At 48.0% G+C, this 16186-nt stretch overlaps 1 protein-coding gene across 1 annotated transcript in view; it reads left to right on the forward strand.

Moving 5' to 3' along the window:
- Positions 1-8728: 8728 nt before the first annotated feature.
- The window catches only part of LOC147105243 (metabotropic glutamate receptor 4-like), a 1649895-nt gene continuing 1642437 nt past the window's right edge, over positions 8729-16186 (forward strand). The window contains exon 1 of the mRNA XM_086011400.1: positions 8729-9717. Within this exon, the coding sequence (XP_085867526.1) occupies positions 9196-9717 (522 nt within the window). The 5' untranslated portion in view covers positions 8729-9195. The remainder of the gene's footprint in view (positions 9718-16186) is intronic.

Here is a 16186-nt window from a genome sequence, read left to right on the forward strand (position 1 = left end):
TCACAGTCACAAAGGATGTCATTTGTGACTTTGATGGGAGCCGTTTCGGTACTGTGGCAGGGGCGTAAACCTGATTGGAGGGATTCAAACATGGAATTGCGGGAAAGATGGGCATGGATTTGGGAGGCAACAACGCGTTCAAGGATTTTGGAGAGGAAATGGAGGTTGGAGATGGGGCAGTAGTTTGCAAGGATGGAGGATCAAGGGTTGTTTTTTTGAGGAGAGGGGTAATGACGGCAGATTTGAGGGAGAGGGGGACAGTACCTGAGGATAGGGAACCGTTAACAATTTCAGCTAACATGGGAGCCAGAAAAGGAAGTTGGGTGGTCAGAAGCATAGACCCTGCATTTTTTTAAATTATACTTTCTCACCAAGTTAGCAAATGAAAATATAGTGGATGAATATCCCAAGTACTTACAGAATGTAATATTGATGGAAACAAACAAGCACTTCTAAATGCAATTAATCTTTTCAAAACAGGATCATGATTTTACTTGTACTCTAACCCATTTCAGTGCGTATGGTGCAAAACCTACAATAACGAATTGTGGGGTATCACCACTGTTGGACGGGCAACAGTTATGCCGCGGAGATGTGGTCGGAAGCTCATTTCAGGGACAAATATGACACCAAGGTTGCGAACAGTGTGGTTCAGCCTCAAACAGATGTTAGGGAGAGGGACGGAGTCAGTGGCTAGGGAACGGAGTTTGTGGCAGGGACCAAAAACAATGGCTTCGGTATTCCCAATATTTAATTGGAGAAAATTTCTGCTCATCCAGAACTGGATGTCGGACAAGCATTCTGACAATTCAGAGACACTGGAGGGGTCGAGAAAAGTGGTGGTGAGGTAGACCTAGTCCCATTCACCCATCACCCCTGTGCTCGCTGACCTACATTGGCTCCCGGTTAAGCAACGCCTCGATTTCAAAATTCTCATCCTTATTTTCAAATCCCTCCATGGCCTTGCCCCTCCCTATCTCTGTAATCTTCTCCAGCCCCACAATCCCCCTGAGATATCTGCGCTCCTCTAATTCTGCCCTTTTGAGCATCCTGATTATAATCACTCAACCATTGGTGGCCGTGCCTTCTGTTGCAAGTTGCAGTTTAAGCTTTTTATTCTCTGTCCTGTGTGTAAGCAATATAGTTTTAAAGAAATACTCCAGGATAAAGACTGTGTAATGGCCTTATTGCTGAGTTTCTGTAGGATAAATAGTAAAAACACAAGGAAGTGGCTTTCAAAATGATTTTTAAAATTCTATTATTTTCTTGCCTTCTTGGGGCCATGGCAGTTTGCTTTCTGTCCTGCAGGTATTTCTTCAAAGGTGACTCACAAATCAGTCTAAAGCTACAGGACAGGAGCACTCAGTAAATTAACTTTGGTGAGAAGCCGAGGAATACAATGTTTAACCATAGGCCGAGAGTGCAACCGAGTGTTAAATTGTGGATGAAGAACTTGATTTATGTCCGAACCATGGCAGGAAAAATGAAACCATGGGGCAAAAATGCATCCAAGTATACAAGAGCACAGGATAACTGTGATCGAGTACGTAGCCATTAGCACAAAAAGTGGGACAAGAGTCTGAATAAGAACAAATTCGTGCGGAAAATGAGGCACGTGTGAGAAGAGGGCCTGGCAGCTAGCAAGAAATTGGGACACAAACATAACTGTTAGTAATTAGAATTTTTTTTGAAGGGTACGAAGGAAGCGACAAAGTGGACAGCTTTTTCAGCGAGTTGGAGCGTGTATGATAGGCTGAATGGTTTCCTTCCATGCTGTAAAATGCAACGATTATATCAAAAAAATGGCAGGAAAGTGCCGACCTGTAGAAAGAGATTACAATAAATGATGGGATGATAGGACTTCTGGGGAAAGGCCATGTTTCCCAAACATGACAAGACATTTAAGCATGGCTAATAGAATCTGGAATACCTATTGTCATTAGTGGTAAATTTTAGTCGGAAACATATAATGATGCTTTTGGACTAATGTGGCATTGTTGCTGCGGAATAACTTTGAACAAGGGGCCAAATTGAAATCCTGCAGACAATGTGGGGGTGATTTACAACTTCTGTCCAGCAATTGGATATCAGGGGGAGTGATGGGGTGGGGGGAGTTACCTCAACCACCCCATTGATACCCAAGGCCTGACTGATGCAATTTTCAGGCGGGCCTGTAAATGGGCGAGCAGCCCACTCTCCCAGAACAAGTGGGAGGCTGCTTAAGTATGCAAATCAGGGCCCTACACTGGTTGTAGGAATCCGATTGCAATTTTCATATAGAAATGGAGGGAGTGCACCGTGCGTGCTCTACCCAATTGTACCAGGTATTTTTTTTACTTTGTTTATGGGATGTGGGCATCGCTGGCAAGGCCAGCATTTATTGCCCATCCCTAATTGCCCTTGAGAAGGTGGTGGTGAGCCGCCTTCTTGAACTGCTGCAGTCCGTGTGGTGAAGGTACTCCCACAGTGCTGTTAGGGAGGGAGTTCCAGGAGTTTGACCCAGCGACGATGAAGGAACGGCAATATATTTCTAAGTCAGGATGGTGTGTGACTTGGAGGGGAACTTGGAGGTGGTGGTGTTCCCATGCACCTGCTGCCCTTGTCCTTCTAGGTGGTAGAGGTCACGGGTTTGGGAGGTGCTGTCGAAGAAGCCTTGGCGAGTTGCTGCAGTGCATCTTGTAGATGGTACACACTGCAGACACGGTATGCCGGATGTGGAGGGAGTGAATGTTTAAGGTGGTGGATGGGGTGCCAATCAGCGGCCTAATCAGTGGTTCCTTAAAAGTCTAAAAACTCCAGCCTAGTGCTTCCCACTTGAATCCTCTCCTCTCGGTCCTAACCTGCCAGCTGGCTCAGCTGGGAAACGGTTGATTTTCTGCCCTCCTAGAATGGGTATACTTGTTGTATGCTAATGAGGCCAGGGCTTCAAAATGGCTTGAGCCTCTTGCTGTTACGATCAAATGGTGAGCCTTCTTCTGGGATGATCAGTAACCATCATTGATGGCACTGATAGTGATATGCAGCTCAATCCAGCAAGTTACTTGAATAATCTCTCATCACTGAAATCACTGAACAATTTGTTCTCTTTGCATCTTGAAGTTCTGGTATCAAAACTATAGGTAGTTCGCCTAGGATTTTGAAAACTAGGATAGCACAGTTAGGGAGTGATATTTGTCTTTGGTGGTAGCGTGAAATGGGTGATAGTGAATCACCACGCCTAGTTTTCTTTTCTATTGACTACAATGCAAAAGAATATCGGGCACGATGTAAAACAGGGTGCAGAATAACTAGCGCCCATACCCTTTAATATTGCTCTTTTCCAAGCAACTATCTAATTCCCATTTAAAAGAATGGATGGATTCTGCTTCAACAACAATTTATCCATCCTTTGTGTAAAGATATTTTTTCTAGGCTCCCATTTAATTATTTTTGTTAACTTAAAATTGAGCCTTTGTGTTACTGTGTCGCTGAAACAATTTGTCACTATTTACCTGATCATAGCTATAAAAACCTTTTAAAAAAACAACTGTATTTATATGGCAGCTTTCACATCCTCAGGACATCCCAAAGTGCTCTACAGCCAATGAAGTACCTTTTGAAGTGTAATCACTGTTGTAATGTAGGAAACGTAGCAGCCAATTTGCGCACAGCATGCTCCAATTTACAGCAATGTGATAATGACCAGATAATCTGTTATTTAATGATGTTAATTGAGGAATAAATATTGGCTAGGACACCGGGGATAACTCCCCTGCTCACCTTTGCAATAGTGCCATGGGATCTTTTATGTCCACCTGAGAGAGCAGACTTCTTTTCACCCCAACCCTTTGTTTTCTGCTCTCCGCCCATCTTTCTATCTACGTGACCACGTTTCCCTTAATTCCATGTGTAATTTTTTTCATAAGTCCCGACATGGTTGCTTATCAAATGCTTTTGGAAAAACCATATAAATCGTATTCACTACACTTCCCTTATCTATCCTCTGCGATATTTCTTCAAAGAAATCTATAAGGTTGGTCAAGCACAACTTGCCTGTTACAAATCCATGCTTACTGGTCCTTATTAATTCATCTTTCTCATAGTGCTAAATAATTTCAGTTCATATTGTACTTGCTAATAGTTTATCAACAACCGAAGTGAGACGAACTGGCCTATAAGGGCCGATTCTGTCCTCCTTCACATCCAGTGGGAAGTAACTCTCGCAGGGAGTGCATCATGAAACATTGCAAATATGCAGCCTGTGATTTTTTGTCCATCAATTTTAATGAGTGGAAAATTATGGGATGTGTGTCTGTGATGTGTTCCCTATGAGAGTCACTCCCTGATGAGAATGAAGGAATGCAGAAAATGTCCTATTCTGGCTTATCCCTGATTGCTTTTTTGAAGAGGGGATCATACCCTCTAGTCCTTTGGCACAATTTCTGTTTCTACAGAATAATGAATAATTGTCAGAGCCTCTGCTATTTCTTTCCTGGCTTCCTACAGTATCCTCGAATTAACCAACAGGTCCTGGTGATTTGATAATCTTGCTTACTTAGTACGATTTCTCTTTGAATAATAAACTTCAGTAACTGGTGTACACTCACCTCTAGTATTTCTAGAATCCCAATCCTAGTCTGTTGTGACACTCCCCAATATAACAGTCTGCTAGCAGGTTTATCTATGAAGGTGCTCCCTTGGGACAATACTGGAAGGCCACTGTTGCATTGAGCTGTACTTCAGGAAGAGTCTTCACCATCAGGAGAGATGAAAATTGGGAACAGCAAATAAGCTTGGAGAGTTGTTTACAATTTCTGCAATAACAAATTCATTCAGAAATAAAAGTGCAAATCAGCTAATTTTTAGAGAAAAGAGATTGAGCTGTCCTTTATTAGAATGATTAGCTGATGAAAATCGAGCTAATCTAATTAATGTTAATCTAATTACAACTTGTTATATCAATTGTAAATGTCTGATTGCAAGGTTTATTGCGTACGATCATGCTACCTTACTGCAAACTCTCTTCATTGTTGCTGTGCACAATAGATTAAAGGAGTACTGGCCAATTGTCAGGGTCCCTTGATCATGACATAGCCTGCAATGGTTGCATTTATTTGCGACTTTGGTTAGCAGAACATGAGCATTGGATCAGCTATTATACACTTGACTTTGCAATCTCATTAAATCTGTGAAGGTATTTTTATAATTTTTGTTTTATGTGTGCTTTTTGCACTCTTGTTTGTGGTGTAGCACAAAATAAATTCTAGAAAAACAAAATTCAAAATTCAAGCAGGTTTAGTTCAGAAGAATATGTAGCATATACTCACCATTTAGTTGCCAAAAAATAGAATTGATTCAACAAGTGATGGGGAATAAGTACTGGAGGCAATAATAAGATGGATAGGTTCCTTTGCAGGGGCAATAATACTCAAATTTTATACCTAATTCTGCTGGTCAGTCTCTCCACACTAGTTTGCAGCTCACATTTGCTCTTTCACTGGGAGTCTGTCAGTCTGTCAATATAATGGTTTTCATGTTGACATTCAGCTTTGATACTAATTAGTTCTGAGCCCAATCATGGGCCGGATATTCTGATCCCCACGGGTGAGTACACGCTGTGAACTCACCCGTACGGACATCGGAAATGCCGGTTTTAGGCATGTGCTAGAAACTGGCATTTCCGATCTGTCAAGAAAGCTCTTGACAGATCCTCCGGCTGCCCGGGAGAAGGGCCTCTGCGGGTGGAGAGTTACGTTTTTTGGAGACCCTCCGCCCGCAGAAAACGCTTACAATTCTTGTGCCTGGTAAAAGCAGGCGCAAGGCCTACTTTTACCAGGATAAGAGTTGAAAAAAGTAAAAGAAAAAAAAAATTTCCTCTGATTTATCATTTAAAAATACTTCAAAGAAAGGTAAGTTTATTTTTAGTCCCGTTAAAAACTTTAATTATTTTTTCAAAAATTTAAATTTTTGTTTAAAATAGTTAATTTATGTAATTTATAGTCATTTTAAAAATGTGATTTTTTAAAATTTATTTGAATTTTACTATGTTTTGGGGGTGATCTCTATTCATATATTTGACAGGTCTTCCTGTCAAATCTATGAATGGGGATTCCCTTCTCTGATTGGCTCCCCATGGCCCATGTGATCCCAGGGACGCTGCGAACCGCCTGCGCCTCTGGGATACGTGGGCCCTGCGCACCGGCAGTTTGGAGAGGCCCAGCAACGGAACTCTGCGCCTCCCGGGAGCCCTCGGGTAAGGGCGCAGATTGTTCCAGATCGCAGCCCTCGGCCTGCGGGAGGCCTGCGAACGGAATTTCTGGGCCCATGTCTTTCCAAACATTTTTTTTTTTTTAAAGCGTATCAGAACATAATCACATAACTATAGTTTTCTATAGTATAATATTGCACCAATCCAGATACTCATTCATATATGCAATTGGTGAGCTTCTGAGCATATTAAAGCATTTTAATTTGATGGAATACTGAGAGTTATTTGAACCAGGGCACAAGAATTGTCCTAATTTCTCCAACTTTGCATTTATGTAAGTGGAGCTTATTGGCAAATATTGTGTTTCTGCTATAGGTATAGAATACAGAAATCATTTCAAGATAAAAATATTTTTTTCCATATAATATTAATAAGTACCATGAGAATGCAAAATGCTATAACACTCCTCATTACTTCATATGAAGAAGCTCTTAATTCCATACAGTCGGATAGCCCTCATCTTTAATTATTCCCCATCTTAGAATTCCTCAAAAATGGATTGTTTTTTAAAAATAGGGGTGAGTACATTTCAATGATGCATCATGGAATTGTTTTATATTTCTAGCCCTGGAATATAATAGGAATGTAAAAATATTAACATAGTGGAGCTTCACACTTTTTTGATCTTGCACAGCATATTATTCCGTATGATAGCACATATTTAAAGCCTGTATGTCACTCACATGCAGCGAGGGAGTTAAAAAATAAATTCACTAACGTCACACGAATGACTTCACGTCATAGATTGGGAGAAGGGGAAGTGCAAAGAGACCTGGGTGTTATTGTGCACCAGTCACTGAAGGTAAGCATGCAGGTGCAGCAGGCGGTTAAGAAGGCAAATGGTATGTTGGCCTTCGTAGCAAGAGGGTTCGAGTACAGGAACAAGGATGTCTTGCTGCAGTTGTACAGGGCCTTGGTGAGACCGCACCTTGAGTATTGGGTGCAGTTTTGGTCACCTTATCTGAGGAAGGATGTTCATGCCATGGAAGGAGTGCAGCGAAGATTCACCAGGCTGATACCTGGGATGGCAGGAATGACGTATGAGGAGAGATTGTGTCGATTGGGCTTATACTCACTGGAGTTTAGAAGATTGAGAGGGGATCTCATCGAAACCTATAAAATTCTGTCAGGCCTGGACAGACTAGATGCAGGAAGGATGTTCCTGATGGCCGGGGAGTCCAGAACCAGGGGTCATAGTCTAAGGATAAGGGGTAAGCCATTTAGGACTGAGATGAGGAGGAATTTCTTCACCCAGAGAGTGGTGAACCTGTGGAATTCTGTGCCACAGAGGGCGGTGGAGGCCAGTTCATTAAATATATTCAAGAAGGAGTTGGATATATTTCTTAAGGTTAAAGGGATCAAGGGAGATGGGGAGAAGGCAGGGACAGGGTACTGAATTTGGATGATCAGCCATGATCTCACTGAATGGCGGAGCAGGCTCGAGGGGTTGAATGGCCTACTCCTGCTCCTATCTTCTATGTTTCTATGTTTAAAAGTACTTAATTGTAAAAGGCATTCTAAAAATACAAGTCTTTCCCTTTCCTTTTTTTAAGCCTTTGACAGTCAAAGTGGTTAACTTAAGTCTCCTAACTGGTACTCAAGATATATAATGGGCCGTATATTCTGATCCCTACGGGTGTGTACTCGCTGTGTACATAGGGACATCGGAAATGCTGGTTTCAGGCATGCGAAGCTCTTGACAGATCGGACGCCTGCCCTGGAGAAGGGCCTCTGCGGGGGGGAGAGTTCTGCTTTCTGCACAACCTCTGCCCACTGAAAACACTTAAAAATCTTACGCCTGGTAAAAGCAGGAGTAAGGTTGCTTTTACCAGCATAAGAGTTCAAAAAGGTTAAAAAAAAACAATTTCACTCATTTATAATTTAAAAATACTTTTTAAAAAGGTATGTTTATTTTTAGCCCCATAAAAAACTTTAATTATTTTTTTCAAAAAATTAAAATGTTGTTTAAAATATTTAATTTAATGTAATTTTAACTCATTTTAAAAACGTGATGGTTTTTTAAAAATGTATTTAATGTTTTGATGTGCTTTTGGAGTGATCTCCATTCATATATTTGACAGGCCTATCTGTCAAAAGTATGAAGGAAGATTCCCTTCTCCTACTGGCCTGCCTGGCCCACGTGATCCCAGGGACGCTTGTGAACCGCATGTACCCCCTGGGATACGTGGGCCCTGCGCATTTCGACTGTGGAGAGGCCCAGCATCGGAAGTGTCCGGACCTTGGGAGCCCTCAGGTAAGAGGGTAGATTTTTTTACGATAGGAGGCATCTGCACGCAGGAAGCCTCCTATCGGAAATTACGGGCTATCGTAATTGAGCTAAAAGATTATACTGGGAACTATGTAACAAGTACCACAACGTAAGCTCATAATTTCATCTAACTATTGAAAACAGTGTCTGCATTGTTGAAATGATACTTCCTAAAAGGTTTGACTTTTATTTTTTCTTTTTTTCTCAGGAATACTGTGCATCATATTAAATCTTTGAATCTGATAATTGATGACAACACCTCCTATTTCTGGCTCTTTTGGATATATTTCAGTGGCAACGAAAGGGCTAATAAGCGTTGTTCAGGACACACATATCTAGTTCTTATACCTCAGGAGAATTTCTACCGACTGATGCAAAACAGAAACACAACAAGAAACTAAAAGGAACTACCACAAACACTGCGAAGGCATTTGATCAATTAAAAATTCACGAGAAAACCACAAACCTCAGCAATGCGTACAGCTTTATAAAATATGCAGCAAGAAATAAGTAAACATATTTCAACTACACAGATGTTCTTTGACATGCTTGATGGTCTTTTGTTTTGTGCTTTCCAAGAGGAACCCAGATAATTGCATAGACACCACCCAACAACACAGCGACTTAAAGACAATATTTTTCTGGCAGTATTATGTCAGAAATGATTATTCAGTAGGAAATGGCGTGTAAAAGAAACCTCTATTTTTGGTCTGAACGTTTGTCTTTATTTTTGTTTCTGTCTAGTTTTCACTGGCTTGATCCAGTTGTTGGAAAGCCTAAGGCATCATCACGTCCCCATGTGAATTCCATAAGAATCGATGGGGACATTGCTCTGGGGGGACTTTTTCCTGTGCATTCTCGGGGCGGGTCTGGTGCTAACTGTGGAGAACTGAAAAAAGAAAAAGGAATACACAGGTTGGAAGCAATGCTATTTGCCTTAGATCGGATCAACAATGATCAAGGACTTCTTCCCAATATCACACTGGGAGCTCGGATCCTCGACACCTGTTCCAGGGACACTCATGCCTTGGAGCAATCGTTGACATTTGTGCAAGCTTTGATTGAGAAAGACAGCACTGATGTGAAGTGCATGAGTGGAGGACCACCAATCATTACCAAGCCAGAACGCGTGGTGGCAGTTATAGGTGCTTCAGCAAGTTCTGTATCCATAATGGTTGCCAACATATTGCGTCTCTTTAAGGTAAGCCTTCCATATTGAAGTAATAACATCAATTGGATTGTTTTAACTCCGAGATGTTGTTTCTCTTTTTGCAAGTGAAGGATCCACTTTAGATTTATCACAGAAAATGATCATTTGATATTAAATTGTCAAGACTTTTTGTATAAAACAAGATTCTGTATATTGCACTTGTGATTCACTGGTATGAAAGATACAATATTGCACAATTTAAATATGAGGAATTTCCAAAAATATTCCTACCTTAAAATAACCAGTTTCCATTACCTTTGAGTTACAGTAATTCAAATTTTGCTCTAATTATTCATAATTGGAGCTGTCAAACGTGGGTGGAACTAGTGGCACAAGCTGATACCAGACTAGACAATGTGGCTGTAGTCCAACATTTGGTTGACTGACAACTCGAAAGATTAACTAGTGTCCAAGTTTTATATTATCAAAATCTCAGTAATTAAAGGCTTTTTGAGGCTGATTCATTGGACAAGTCACTGCACTGAGTCTTTAAGTTATAAAGATTTGCACTGCCAACAAAATCATCGCCAACCACCAATTACCAAGTCAAAAACATTGATTGCCTAATGATCAGAAGGGGAACCAACAAGAATCTGTCACAAATGGAGTTTGTTTGAAATTGAACCAAGTCAAGTGGAAGCAGACTGAAGTTGCATGATATTTCTACCAGTTTGATAGATGTCTGCAAAACCACTGCAACTAGTTTTGTGAGATTATTGACGGAACAATAGTCTCTTTTGTGCATGCACACCTCTATGGGGGCGGAGCCTAAACACTGTTCCACCCCCACTGGAGCCGCGCATGCGCACCTGACATTGCGGCTGCACATGCACACCGGAAGTTCCAACTGCGTATGTGCCTAGCCGCAGGGGGAGAGGAGAGGGGATCGGAGGGGGGAGAGGAGAGGGGATCGGAGGGGGGAGAGGAGAGGGGATCGGAGGGGGGGAGAGGAGAGGGGATCGGGGGGGGGAGAGGAGAGGGGATCGGAGGGGGGGGGAGAGGAGAGGGGATCGGAGGGGGGGAGAGGAGAGGGGATCGGAGGGGGGGAGAGGAGAGGGGATCGGAGGGGGGGAGAGGAGAGGGGATCGGAGGGGGGGAGAGGAGAGGGGATCGGAGGGGGGGAGAGGAGAGGGGATCGGAGGGGGGGAGAGGAGAGGGGATCGGGGGGGGAGAGGAGAGGGGATCGGAGAGGGGGGGAGAGGGGATCGGGGGGGAGAGGGGATCGGAGGGGGAGAGAGGAGAGGGGATCGGAGGGAGGGAGAAGAGAGGGGATCGGAGGGGGGGAGAGGAGAGGGGATCGGAGGGGGGGAGAGGAGAGGGGATCGGGGGGGGAGAGGAGAGGGGATCGGAGAGGGGGGGAGAGGGGATCGGGGGGGGAGAGGGGATTGGAGGGGGAGAGAGGAGAGGGGATCGGAGGGAGGGAGAAGAGAGGGGATCGGAGGGGAGGAGAGGGGATCGGAGGGGGGGAGAGGAGAGGGGATCGGAGGGGGGGAGAGGAGAGGGGATCGGAGGGGGGGAGAGGAGAGGGGATCGGAGGGGGGGAGAGGAGAGGGGATCAGGGGGGGAGAGGAGAGGGGATCGGGGGGGAGAGGGGATCGGAGAGGGGGGGAGAGGGGATCGGGGGGGGAGAGGGGATCGGAGGGGGAGAGAGGAGAGGAGAGGGGATCGGAGGGGGGGAGAAGAGAGGGGATCGGAGGGGGGGAGAGGAGAGGGGATCGGAGGGGGGAGAGGAGAGGGGATCGGAGGGGGGGAGAGGAGAGGGGATCGGAGGGGGGAGAGGAGAGGGGATCGGAGGGGGTAGAGGAGAGGGGATCGGAGGGGGGAGAGGAGAGGGGATCGGAGGGGGGAGAGGAGAAGGGATCGGAGGGGGGAGAGGAGAGGGGATCGGAGGGGGGAGAGGAGAGGGGATCGGAGGGGGAGAGGAGAGGGGATCGGAGGGGGGAGAGGAGGGGGGAGAGGAGAGGGGATCGGAGGGGGGGAGAGGAGAGGGGATCGGAGGGAGGAGAGGGGATCGGAGGGGGGGAGGGGGGAGAGGAGAGGGGATCGGAGGGGGGGAGAGGAGAGGGGATCGGAGGGGGGGGAGAGGAGAGGGGATCGGAGGGGGGGAGAGGAGAGGGGATCGGAGGGGGGGAGAGGAGAGGGGATCGGAGGGGGGGAGAGGAGAGGGGATCGGAGGGGAGAGGAGAGGGGATCGGAGGGGGGAGAAGAGAGGGGATCGGAGGGGGGGAGAGAAGAGGGGATCGGAGGGGGGAGAGGAGAGGGGATCGGAGGGGGGGAGAGGAGAGGGGATCGGAGGGGGGAGAGGAGAGGGGATCGGAGGGGGTAGAGGAGAGGGGATCGGAGGGGGGAGAGGAGAGGGGATCGGAGGGGGGAGAGGAGAAGGGATCGGAGGGGGGAGAGGAGAGGGGATCGGAGGGGGGAGAGGAGAGGGGATCGGAGGGGGAGAGGAGAGGGGATCGGAGGGGGGAGAGGAGGGGGGAGAGGAGAGGGGATCGGAGGGGGGGAGAGGAGAGGGGATCGGAGGGAGGAGAGGGGATCGGAGGGGGGGAGGGGGGAGAGGAGAGGTGATCGGAGGGGGGGAGAGGAGAGGGGATCGGAGGGGGGGGAGAGGAGAGGGGATCGGAGGGGGGGAGAGGAGAGGGGATCGGAGGGGGGGAGAGGAGAGGGGATCGGAGGGGAGAGGAGAGGGGATCGGAGGGGGGAGAAGAGAGGGGATCGGAGGGGGGGAGAGAAGAGGGGATCGGAGGGGGGGAGAGGAGAGGGGATCGGAGGGGGGGAGAAGAGAAGGGATCGGAGGGGGGGAGAGGGGATCGGAGGGGGGGAGAGAAGAGGGGATCGGAGGGGGGGAGAGGAGAGGGGATCGGAGGGGGGGAGAGGAGAAGGGATCGGTGGGGGGGAGAGTAGAGGGGATCGGAGGGGGGGAGAGGGGATCGGAGGGGGGAGAGGGGATCGGAGGGGGGGAGAGGAGAGGGGATCGGGGGGGAGAGGAGAGGGGATCGGAGGGGGGAGGAGAGGGGATCGGAGGGGGGAGAAGAGAGGGGATCGGAGGGGGGGAGAGGAGAGGGGATCGGAGGGGCTGAGAGGAGAAGGGATCGGAGGGGGGAGAGGAGAGGGGATCGGAGGGGGGGAGAGGAGAGGGGATCGGAGGGGGGGAGAGGAGAGGGGATCGGGGGGGAGAGGAGAGGGGATCGGAGGGGGGAGAAGAGAGGGGATCGGAGCGGGGGAGAGGAGAGGGGATCGGAGCGGGGGAGAGAAGAGGGGATCGGAGGGGGGGAGAGGAGAGGGGATCGGAGGGGGGGAGAGGAGAAGGGATCGGAGGGGGGGAGAGGAGAGGGGATCGGAGGGGGGAGAGGAGAGGGGATCGGAGGGGGGGAGAGGAGAGGGGATCGGAGGGGGGAGGGGATCGGAGGGGGGAGAGGGGATCAGAGGGGGGAGAAGGGATCAGAGGGGAAGAGGGGATCAGAGTGGGGGAGAGAAGAGGGGATCGGAGAGGGAGAGGAGAGGGATCGGAGGGGGGAGAGGGGAGGGGGGAGAGGAGAGGGATCGGAGGGGGGAGAGGGGAGGGGGAGAGGAGAGGGGAGGGAGGAGAGGGGATCAGAGGGGGGAGAGGGGAGGGGGAGAGGAGAGGGGATCGGAGTGGGGAGGGGATCGGAGTGGGGGAGAGAAGAGGGGATCGGAGGGGGGAGAGGGGCTCAGAGAGGGGCGAAGGGAGAGGAGAGCAATCAGAGAGGGGGGAGGAGAGGAGAGGGGATCAGAGAGGGGGAGGAGAGGGGATCAGAGGGGGTGATGAGAGTGGATTGGAGAGGAGAGAGGAGAGGAGAGGGGATCGGACTGGGGAGAGGAGAGGGGATTGGAGGGGGGTAGAAGACGAGATTGGCAGGGGGAGAGGAGAGGGGATAATAAATAGGAACATAAGAAATAGGAGCAGGAGTAGGTCATTCGGCCCCTCGAGCGTGCTCCGCCATTCAATAAGATTATGGCTGATCTTCTACATCCTCTCCACTTTCCTGCACTATCCCCATATCCCTTGATTCCCTTAATATCCAAATATCTATCAATCTCTATCTTGAATATACTCAACGACTGAGCCTCCACAGCCCTCTGGGGTAGAGAATTCCAAAGATTCACCACCCTCTGAGTGAAGAAATTTCTCCTCATCTCAGTCCTAAATGGCCGACCCCTTATTCTGAGACTGTGACCCCTGGTTCTAGACTCCCCAGCCAGGGGAAACATCCTCCCTGCATCTACCCTGTCAAGCCCTGTAAGAATTTTGTATGTTTCAATGAGATCACCTCTCATTGTTCTAAACTCCAGAGAATATCGGCCTAGTCTACTCAATCTCTCCTCATAGGACAATCCCCCCATCCCAGGTGTGGTCTCACCAGGGCCCTATATAATTGCATGACGACGTCTTTACTCTTGTACTCAAATCCTCTTGTAATAAAGGCCAACATAGCATTTGCTTTCCTAATTGCTTGCTGTACCTGCATATTAACTTTCAGTAATTCGTGTAAAAGGACGCCCAGGTCTCTGAACACCAACATTTCCCAATCTCTCACCATTTAAAAAATGCTCTGCCTTTCCTACCAAAGTGGATGACTTCACGGGGTAGCTTTGGGGCACTACCTACCAGGGTGCTGATCTTAGCACCCCGAAAATGTTAGCCCCCCCCACGGCCGATTTTCCCATGTAGCGCCCCAAGAGGGAGGAGGGGCGCTACTGGAAGCGCCCCGCATCCATCTTGGGGCGCTGCAAGCCAATATCACGGCACTATGTGCCGTGGTACTGCAGGCCTTCTCCCCTTATTAAAGGGGAGGGGCCGGACCACCAGGGATCGGGAATGCCGGCAAATGAGCCCGGCACTCGAGAGGAGTGCTGGGCTTGCAGAGAACAGCCGGCACCCCGTGGTGGGGGTTTCACGGGGGACAGGGACAGCAACGGGGGCAGGTGCTGGCAGGCAGCCAGCAACAAAAATGGCCACCCACCACCTTCCTTTTACCTAGCGCCGCCCCAGCCGCAGGTAGGCCCCCCTGACCTTAGCGGACATAGCATCCGGCGGTAAGTCGGGGGTCGCCACCCAATATTACAGCTGGGGCGCTGCGCACGGCAATGACATCACCGCCGGCCGTGCAGCGCCGCCGCTGATCTCTCGCTGAATTTCACGGGAGGTGTTCGCGGCGCCACACCCAAGCGCTAGTTGATTTGCGCCCTGTTCGCGCGAACGGGAGGCGCAAATCAACTGAATTTAGCCCCCCACATTTCTCCACATTATATTCCATTTGCCATGTTCTTGCAAACTCACTAAGCCTGTGTATATCCCCTTGAAGCCTCCTTGCATCCTCCTCACAACTTACATTCCCACCCAGCTTTGTATCATCAAACTTGGATATATTACATTTGGTCCCCTCATCCAAATCATTGATGTAGATTTTGAATAGCTGAGGCCCAAGCACTGATCCTTGTGGTACCCCACTAGTTACAGCCTGCCAACCTGAAAATGACCCGTTTATTCGGAGGGGGGTGAGGAGAGGGGATCAGAGGGAGGGGAGAGGACAGGGGATCGGGGGGGGTAGTAGAGGGTATCGGAGGGGGGGAGAGGAGAGAGGATCGGATGGGGAGAGAGGAGAGGGGATTGGAAGGGGGAGTGGAAAGGGATCGGAGGGGGGAGTGGAAAGGGGATCGGAGGGGGGAGAGGAGATGGGAGAGGAGGGGGAGAGGATAGGGGTTCAGAGGTGGGGAGAGGTCAGAAACTCGAGGGGAGAGAAGGTCAGGAACTCGGTGCGGGGGGGGAAGAGCACGGAGAGAACAGTGGGGATGGGGGAAGAAAGTGATTCACGTCTAAAGGGGAGGGGAATGAGAGCGAGAACGTGATCCTGATGGGAATATGGATTACGTTCTCCCCCTTCTGTTAGACGTGGATCACATTAAGCATCTCAGTGTCTTTTAATGCAGTACAGCCTAGATTCCTGCAGACAAAAAAATCAGAGTGTGTCAAACTTTAAGCATTATATTATCTAAAGGAAAGAAAGCTTAAGGGGCAAACCATAGAAACAATTAATTGATCGACTGAGACCTTAGTCAGGAAGCTGGAAGGGATGTGTGGTCCCACCAGCTTGTTCCCTAATCCAGGATTATATACAGAGACAGATATGTCAGAGGGCTTGTTGCATATATCTCTGTACAATGTGATAAAAGGGATCATACAGAAAAAAGATTAGAAACATTAAGCTATAGCTGTTCGTGACAAATCAATTCTAAGGTGGCCCACTTTTCATTTAATTTTTTTGACTAAAGTGAGCTTAAAAAATATATTTCCACAGTTTAACCTCATAAATTGCTCATGATATTCTCAATAATGGCAATACTACTGCAAAAAAAATGGCAAAACTGGTTTAATGCCTACAGTTGCATATATAGCAAACTGGTGTGTCTTCTGATGTTCCTGTCATGGCCAGTGATG

The sequence above is a fragment of the Somniosus microcephalus genome, chromosome 18 (genome assembly GCF_052327205.1).
Source record: "Somniosus microcephalus isolate GS21.2 chromosome 18, FLI_Smic_1.0, whole genome shotgun sequence".
Lineage (NCBI taxonomy): Eukaryota > Metazoa > Chordata > Chondrichthyes > Squaliformes > Somniosidae > Somniosus > Somniosus microcephalus.